The 9,038-nt window shown below is 37.1% G+C and overlaps 1 protein-coding gene across 1 annotated transcript; it reads left to right on the plus strand.

The window, feature by feature from the left end:
• Window positions 1-801: 801 nt before the first annotated feature.
• LOC131040020 (uncharacterized) lies at window positions 802-6,107 on the plus strand. The gene is made up of 6 exons (XM_057972893.1): window positions 802-1,147; window positions 1,729-1,938; window positions 4,445-4,666; window positions 4,886-4,976; window positions 5,460-5,755; window positions 5,896-6,107. The coding sequence occupies exons 1-6, from the start codon at window positions 802-804 to the stop codon at window positions 6,105-6,107; spliced, it is 1,377 nt and encodes a 458-aa protein (XP_057828876.1).
• Window positions 6,108-9,038: the final 2,931 nt, after the last annotated feature.

The raw sequence follows: 9,038 nt of genomic DNA on the forward strand, positions 1-9,038 counted from the left end.
CTCATTGGACCGACATGAAATCAGATTCCTATATAAGGACATCATGTCTAAGGTTTTTAGGAGTGTGTATGTATGTGTGTCGATGTATGCGAAGAAAAGTGATCAGATTCTGAAGAGAGAAGATTAGATTCTATGCAAAAAGAAGATCTCACGATAGAAGCTCGAAGGAATGAAGGATAAAAGACTGAAGTGATGCGCCAGCTGAAAGCTATCAAGGATCTAACCAAGCATTGTGTGCTACTCTATAGATCATCAACTTGTTGATTACTAATCTCTTCGACAAGATTTGAAATCCTTAACCGGATAGGCTTTGTAAAGTCTGTTTCAAATCCTCTAGCAAGGTGATTTACAGTCATGGATCTAAAACCCTCTTACAAGGTAATCCTTAACCCAATTTATCTCCTAACAGAGATCTAGATTCCTAACAGGATTTGTTCTTATGAAGAACATTGTAAGGCCTTAACCAGTCTGACCTTAACCGCTCTAGTTACTATTCTACAGATAGTGCTCTTGTGAGTTTCTACTCACCGTGGTTTTTCCCAGTTGGGTTTCCATGTCAAAATATCATGTGTTATGGTGATTGTGTTATTGTGGGTTAATACTTTATTTTCTATTTGGTTCATTTATGTTTTAATTGGTTTACTGTTAAGAAAGATACACTGATCTACAATTAATTCGCTTAACTGTTGGTCAAAGTTTGGGCATACAAATTCACCCCTCCTCTTAGTATTCATTAATTAGTATCAGTGCCTCCCTTTCTTTAAGTTTAATAGCCTGAAAGGAGTTATAGGGGAATACAGTATGAGGAAACTCACCCATCGTTTGGCTGAATCTGAGAAAGCATATGATGAGCTTAAAGTCAAGTATAAAGAATCTTTAACTAAAAGAAGAGAACTTACTGAGCAGTTAATGGAAATCACAGAAAACAACTCTTTCGATGAAGCAGACATGGGTGCTCTAGTTGAAGAGGTAGAGAAACTAAAAAAGTCTAAAGAAAACCTAAGAAGGGAGCTGGAAGCACTGACCATAAGGATGATTCAGGAGTTGGAAAACCACAAAAAAGCTGAGGACCTTGTGAAGGACAAGGAGCATGAGATCTTTAAGCTAAACCAAGAAATTGGTACTCTTACCGCTTACTTGCAAGAAGGTAAGGAAGAGAGAGAAGACATGCAAGATGATCTTAATACAACCATTTATCAGAATGAAACCCTTGTGAAACCTAATTAATATTCATCAATTGGTATCAGAGCCTCCCTTTCTTTAAGTTTAACAGCTTGAAAGGAGTTATGGGGGAATACAACATGAGGGAACTCACTCATTGTTTGGATAAATCTGAGAAAGCATATGATGAGCTTAAAGTCAAGTATAAAGCCTCTTTAACTAAAAGAAGAAAACTTGCTAAGTAGCTAATGGAAATCATAGAAAACGTCTCTTCCAATGAAGCAGACATGGGTGCTCTAGTTGAAGAAGGGGAGAAACTAAACAAGTCTAAAGCTAACCTATGAAGGGAGATGGAAGCACTAACCATAAGGATGAGTCACAAGTTGGAAAACCACAAAAAAGCTAAGGATCTTGTGAAGGACAAGGAGCATGAGATCTTTAAGGTGAACCAAGAAATTGGTATTCTTACCGCTTACCTGCAAGAAGGTAAGGAAGAGAAAGAAGAGATGCAAGTTGATCTTAATACAACCATTTCTTAGAATGAAACCCTTATGAAAACTAATGAAGATCTCTCCAAAGAACTTGCTGAGACAAAGGAGATATTTGCAAAGTTTAATCAGAGTACTACAAAACTGGATCAACATCTGGAGTCTATGAAGTCATCAAGGGATACCACTGGACTTGGTTATTCTACACAAGTGGAAGGTGAATCCTCTGGAACCAAGACCGATGCACCAAAAGGGAAACCAGTACCTGTAAACGCCAACAAAAGAAAAGGTAAGCCAAAGTTCAAACTAGTAAGCTTTAACTTTCTTAAGGAAGGACATACTACTAATGTATGTAGAAGCAAGGCTTATAATAATTTTCCTTACATATCAAACATTGTGCATAAACACAAGGCTAATATTGGTAAATTCAATGGTCATTGTTATGCATGAAACAAGTTTGGGCATAGATATTTTAAGTGTAGGTCAGTTATGAACAACCCTAGAAGTTATACACTGAGACCAAGAGGAATGGTCCAAGAACCATCTATGAACTGGAACCCAAACCGGTATAGAACCTATGACCACCGGTCAAATGGTTATGAAGCAGCAATTGGTTGGAGATCAACCTATTTAATCTGTCATGGTAGCGGTCACACTGCTGCAACATGCAGAAGGAAGAATGGAAATGTAAACATTGGACCATGAAGATCACATGGCATGGTAGGTTATCATTGTAACAAACCAGGACATATTGCTAGATCATGCAGACTAAGACAAAGTCCATCGGTAAACAATCCGGTCGACCCAAAAAGAAAAGGAAAGGTCGATGTTGAAACCATTAAGGTGGATATGGAGAAAACATGGAAAAATAAATTGGAAGAGAAGCCAAAAGATGAGCCAATTTCTGCACCTAGTGTGGAGACCCCTAAACCGGCAAACTGAGCTTCGAAAAGCTTAGGGGGAACATATCGGTAACAATGTTTTGAACCCCCGGTCTATATCGGTAAGATGCTTTTACCAGTATTGGTTACCTGTCCACCGACAGAAGAAGCGAAAAGGAAAAAGTTAGGGTTTGTGCCCTATTAGTGATGCATTTATTATGGTAGGTAAAGAGCATTTATAAAGGCAATTTTTGCACTCATTATTACTTACCTATTTTCGGAGAAGAATTTTTCAAACCAGAGCTGCAAAACAAAGGCAATTTTTCTTACATTCAAAGTGATCAAGAAAGTTACCTTGTATAAGATTCTACAATCATCTCAAGCTATCTGGAATAGAGATAAGAGCGGTAAAGCAACCTATTGGAGAAGTGTGGTGTGCTCGACATCGACGAAACCCTAGTTTGAGTAAAAAGGTTATTTTCATGGAAACTCTCCTGTCATTCAGAATTGTTTTGTCATGGCTTTTGTATCCAAAGCCTCGTCTGGTACTTCCACACCTGAGAGTCCAACCAAATCACTTAAGTAGAGGTTGAAGTATGATGCCCTATCCCAAGTCCCCACCCGAGTTATTATAGAAGAGGATATTTCTGGATATATTGATTGCAAATTAGAAGACCTAGGGTCTCTAGTAATCCATTCCAAATTAAGTTTATTTTGTGGAGAAGTCAAAAGGATCAAACCAGAGTTTAAAATGATCAAGGAGAATAAATTCCATAAAGCGGCATATTTTCTCGAATAATTTTTAGAAGATCACATAAGAATCAGTCTTAGCAGGGTTCATGGTGACAAAATGTATCTTGAGAGAACCCATGACATAACTTGCCGATTCTGTGAGCAACCAACGGGCAATGACAGTAAACACTATAAGAGATGACTTGGTGAATCTCGCTTGTATGGTGATTAGGTATATATATTTTTATCCTAGCAGAATGAACTCTATTCCTATAGTTGCGGTGAATGCCTCTTATTGTATGATCAAAGAAGATGCAGAGTATGATCTGTGTAACTGTATGCAGAAACAACTTTTGGAGAACCTGAAGTGCATCAAAGAGGACAAGACACTGAACTTTAAGTTTGGTCAACTCCTTGTAGGTTTGTTTTTCTATTTTCAAGGATATTTTCCAGGAGTTGGAGATGTTCAATGGTCTAGTGACCTACCGGTCTCAAGGCAAATCAAGGAGAGTTTACAGGTAGTAGGACCAACCTATCCAAAGGCCTTGAACAGTTACTTTGATGAATTCAAGCTAAAGATGAAACAAAGGACAAGAATCTCAAGAGAACTTCTCAAGAAATATGAAGATGATATTTGTTGTACAATCAAAGTGAACCACTGCATAATGAAAGCAGTAGAACCTAGAGAAGAGAAAGTAGGGCCTATGGGATATGAAGTAGTAAATGACATAATTATTAGTTATGCCTCTACCCTAATTGCTTCACCGCTTGATCCTAAGAAGAAGAGGACTGGTATTTACTTAGAGAGGATCCAATCTATTGAAGAACAACAGCCGAAGAAGAAGGAAGTTAAGCCAACAACATCAACACCAGTTACATCTACTGCAAGTCCTAAACAAACTAGGAAGTCATCTACCAAGAAGAAACCGGAGGCTAATCCGCCAAAGGTATTTGAAAGGAAGAGAAAAACAAGGAATAACACAATGAATTTAGACGATGCTGTACCAGAGGTAGAAATGAAGAAGACAAGGCAATCAAGTAAGAAGACGAAGACAACCGGTAATGTATCTGCATCCTCTGCACTGGTAAGTATTCATGTTCCTTCTTATAAGCCTATGACGCATTGCCAAAGGAAAATTAAGCATATTAAAAGAAAAGTTCTTGATGATTTCAATGATATAGAAAAAGAAGATGTTGAACAGGAACTTATCAAATATCTATGTGATAATGATCGGTCACCTACCAACATTAAATCTGTTATTTCTAAATCTTTCTATAAATCCTTGAACAATAAGTGGCGAATTGCCATTGAAAAGGAGCAAGCAATTAGAGAGGAAATTGTTGCTCAATATTTTCTAGATGCTTCTAACTCTGAATTGCTTGAGATTCTTGATCAGTACAAAGGTACCTTCTTCATGAGGAAGAGAAGACTTCTCCTACTTGGAGGTATGATATCTGAGGTAGAAAAGGATACTCACCTGCGAGCTTAAGAAGCTGTCAAGATGCAGAAGGTAACCAAAGCAAATCGACAGGCTCAAGTTGAACTATTAAAACCTATACCGGATGAAACCTTTGATGACAGGGAAGAGAGATTAATTGAGTAGAATGTTTCTATTGATGTAGATGCATTATATGATGCACCAGTTGATACTGTACATGACATTCCTACAGAGAAAGAGAAGGAGAAAGAAGAAGAAGCTAAGAAGAAAGCAGAGTAAGAAAAGAAGGCAGAAGAATAGAAGAGAGAAGAAGAAGAGAAAAAGAGGGAAGAAGAGAGGAAGAAAGGAGAAGCAAATAAGAGAGAAGAAGAAGAGAAAAGGAGGGAAGAAGAGAGGAAGAAAGAAGAAGCACAGAAGAGAGAAGAAGAAGAGAAAAAGAAGGAGGAAGAAAAGAAGAAAGCAGAAGAAGAGAAGAAGAAAGAAGAAGAGGAGAAGAGAGCAGAAGAGAAGGAGAAAGCAGAAAAGGAGAGGTTGGAGACGGAGAGAGAAGAGAAGGAAAGAACAGAGAAAGAGAAAGCTGACAATGAAAAGGCAGAGTAGGAAAAGAGGAAACAAGATGAGAACAAGGCAGCTGATGGAGGACAGACTCCTAAGGCAACCAGAGATCCCACCAGTCACACCGATCTAACTCTTGCATGTCTTACTCAATCGGTTGATGAGAATGAGCTACTAAGAAGAATTAAATTGGCTCAAGACAGATTGGAAGAACTGAGGAAAAAGAAAGAACAAGATGTAATCCAAATTGTTATTGACACTCTTTCCAATCTAGTCCCTAGTACTAATCTCTCTGGTACCGATTCCTTGCTGGCCAAGCTAAAACTACTATGCATTGTAGTAGATGATGAGGTCCAATCACTGGAAGCTGATGCCCAGGCCACTGCAAGGAAAAACCATGAAAAAGAACTGAACGTTGCACTAGTACAGAAAATTGCTGAGGACAGGACCACACTGATCCACCAGAAGGATGATATCAGTCTGGCAATGGCTGAAGGAAGTATGCTTTTAAGCAAAATATGCCAGCCCAATTTATTATGTGATGATGTTCTAAAGGTAAAAGGTCAACTCCAATTGGAAATGAAGCAGTATGTGGAGAGCTTCAAGGTACCATATGATTCTTTCATTGTATATGGACAGACCATCCAGACATACCAGCAATAGATCACGTAGATAGAAGCGAAGATCAGCAAGCGGACCCAACATCTACAGGAGCTACAGCTACTCCTACTACCCAAGTTGCATGTTCTTCAAAAGTTCTTTCTAAACCTGCAAGCTATTTCTATTACATAGGAGATGTGCACAATCGATGCCATGGAGGAACTAGCTTTCCAGATGAAGACCGAGAGTAAAATTGCTGCCTCACTCTTAGAGTCCTGGTCTTTAGATATGAAAGACTTTCAGAACAACTTTAAAGTCATTTTTGAAAAGTTTTACTCTTTATTATCTTGAACATATACTTTCTTTTTCATGTTTTGTAATTTAACTTTGCTTACCCTCTGTAACAAAAAGGGGGAGTGGTATTTGAAATTTGATAGATTTATCATTATGGCAAAGGGGGAGTGGTAATTGAAAATTTAATGCAAATAGAAATTGCTCATCCTAGTATTTTTGGCAAAGGGAGTAGTGTATATGCCTAGTGGGAGTAATTTTAATTATGGCATGTTATTTGTTTTGTAAGCACTTAGTTGTCAAAATTTTCCTAAGTGTTGCCATCAATGCCAAAGGGGGAGATTGTTAGCATTTTGATGATGTTTGTATTGAAGTTTTGATTGTCATTGATGGACACACACTTATCTCTTGTATTCTCAATAGGTATCATATGATGTATCGTGCAGCCGATACTATGTATGTATAGTCTTTCTTTGTTGATGACTATCAGTGTTTTCATAAGGAGCTTACTGGTCAAAGCATGGCCAAGGACCTCAACCTGCATTCATGTGTTAAAGATTGAGCTGGTCCGCAATGATCTGATGGCTATCGCTATATCACTATGCGAAAGTGCTCAACTATTAATTGCCACGACTTGGCAACAAACCAACTGGTGCAAGGACTCTGAGCAGCAACCAAGAGATCAGAACACTATGTTCCATCTTTCCAGTCTTCATTTGTAAATCGATAATCAGTATTTTGCTAACAGACAAACTTGTAAAAACATGACCAGATTTTCCATCGACATTATGGCTATTACTCTATGTCGTGTCTCAAACTTGTCTAGACACGTTGTATTAAGGGTTTTTGTTGTCCAAATTTCATTGGACCAACATGAATTCAGATTCCTAAATAAGGACATTATGTCTAGGGTTTTTAGGAGTCTGTATGTATGTGTGTCGGTGTATGCGAAGAAAAGATATCAGATTCTAAAGAGAGAAGATTAGATTTTATGTGAAAAGAAGATCTCATAATAGAAGCTCGAAGGAATGATGGATAGAAGACTGAATTGATGTTGTGATCCATCGGCTGAAAGCTATGAAGGATCTAACCAAGCATTGTGTGCTACTCTATAGATCATCAACTTGTTGATTACTAATCTCTTCGACGAGATTTGAAATCCTTAACCGAATAGGCTTTGTAAAGTCTATTTCAAATCCTCTAGCAAGGTGATTCATAGTCATGGATCTAAAATCCTCTTACAAGGTAATCCTTAACCGGATTTATCTCCTAACAGAGATCTAGATTCCTAACAGGATCTGTTCTGATGAAGAATAGTGTAAGGCCTTAACCGGTCTGGTTGCTATTATGCAGATAGTGATCTTGGGAGTTTCTACTCACCGTGGTTTTTTCCAGTTGGGTTTCCACATCAAAATATCCTATGTTATGGTGATTGTGTTATTGTGGGTGAATTCTTTATTTGCTATTTGGTTCATTTATGTTTTAATTGGTTTACTGTTAAGAAGGATATACCGATCTGCAGTTAATTTGCTTAAGTGTTTGTCAAAGTTTTTGGGCATACTAATTCACCCTCCCTCTCAGTATTCATCATATGCATGCAAACTAGGAACTAAACCTATTTCATAATGATCACATTAAAAGGAGAATAAACTCAATAGGCTAAACCTCAAACTTATCCAGAAATGATTGAGAAAAAGGTAAATTCATACAAATTGATTGAGCTGAAAGTCAGATATAAAAACATGTAAATTGAAGGCAAGATCTATGGCTAAGGATTAGAAATCAGCAAGAATCAGCATGTACAAATAGTCTCAAACCAGACATGTAGGCACAATTATAGAATTGGAAATAGGAAGTAGAGAAGAGTTTGTGCATAAAATATAGACTCAAATATGTTAGACAATGGTGCTTGGGGTGATATTGTCCTCAACGTGTTGGATGCAGACAATAGATATACTTTTGGGATAGGTATGTTGAACATTTGTAGTATTTCCTTAAAGTCACATCATAAAAGTGTTAAACAATGGTTCTTGGATTGATAGTTGTCTTAAAATTTATGCCTCTACAAAAATTGAACATGTGTTTCTTTATCTACTTTTCTCGAATTTGTATATCTTGTTTTTAGTTCCTACCATGTACACATACATAGGCAGAAAATGGAGTTGTTGATAGGGATTTTCTTAGGTAAAAAACCATACTAGGAATTAACCCTATAACTAAATTGAAATTTAAATGATGGTTTATGATTCAATGATTTTTTAATGTGATCACAAGTATTGATTCATTAAATGACATGACATGATAAGACATAAATAAATCAATCAATAAACTCATGATTGCATGAAAATTATTGTAACATGCTACTCCATAATGTCCACATCTGAAGAACGCTCGAAAAATATGGTAGGATGAAAATTTGTCTTGACGCTTCATGGATATGAAAGGATGATAATGAATGTGGATGGATGGATAATGTAAATGATTAAGGTATCAACATTGGGAACAAACTAGTGAGAAAAGGCAATAATATATTAAAAATTGGGCCCAATTTTGAGGGACAAAGACATGCCAAATACCCTTTTCTAGGACAAGAATACCCCAAAAACCCTTGTCCATCCAAAGAATGGTGAATAAGATATGGATAAGGTGAACTTAATCTAAAACTAGATGTTGAGATTACAAATGCTAGAAATAGTTTTGGAAAAGAGCTAGGAGAAAATGCACTAAAAGAGCTAGGAGAAAATGCACTAAGGAAAGGACACAAAAAGTAGTGTGGATTTTTACAGGTTTACAATTTATGATGCTACATTCAACCCACTCTTTAGTAGGAGTATCAAAAAAAAGGAAAAATAAATAGAATCACAACAAAGGAAAAGAAAGAGATGCATTTA

Source organism: Cryptomeria japonica, chromosome 7 (assembly GCF_030272615.1).
Source record: "Cryptomeria japonica chromosome 7, Sugi_1.0, whole genome shotgun sequence".
Lineage (NCBI taxonomy): Eukaryota > Viridiplantae > Streptophyta > Pinopsida > Cupressales > Cupressaceae > Cryptomeria > Cryptomeria japonica.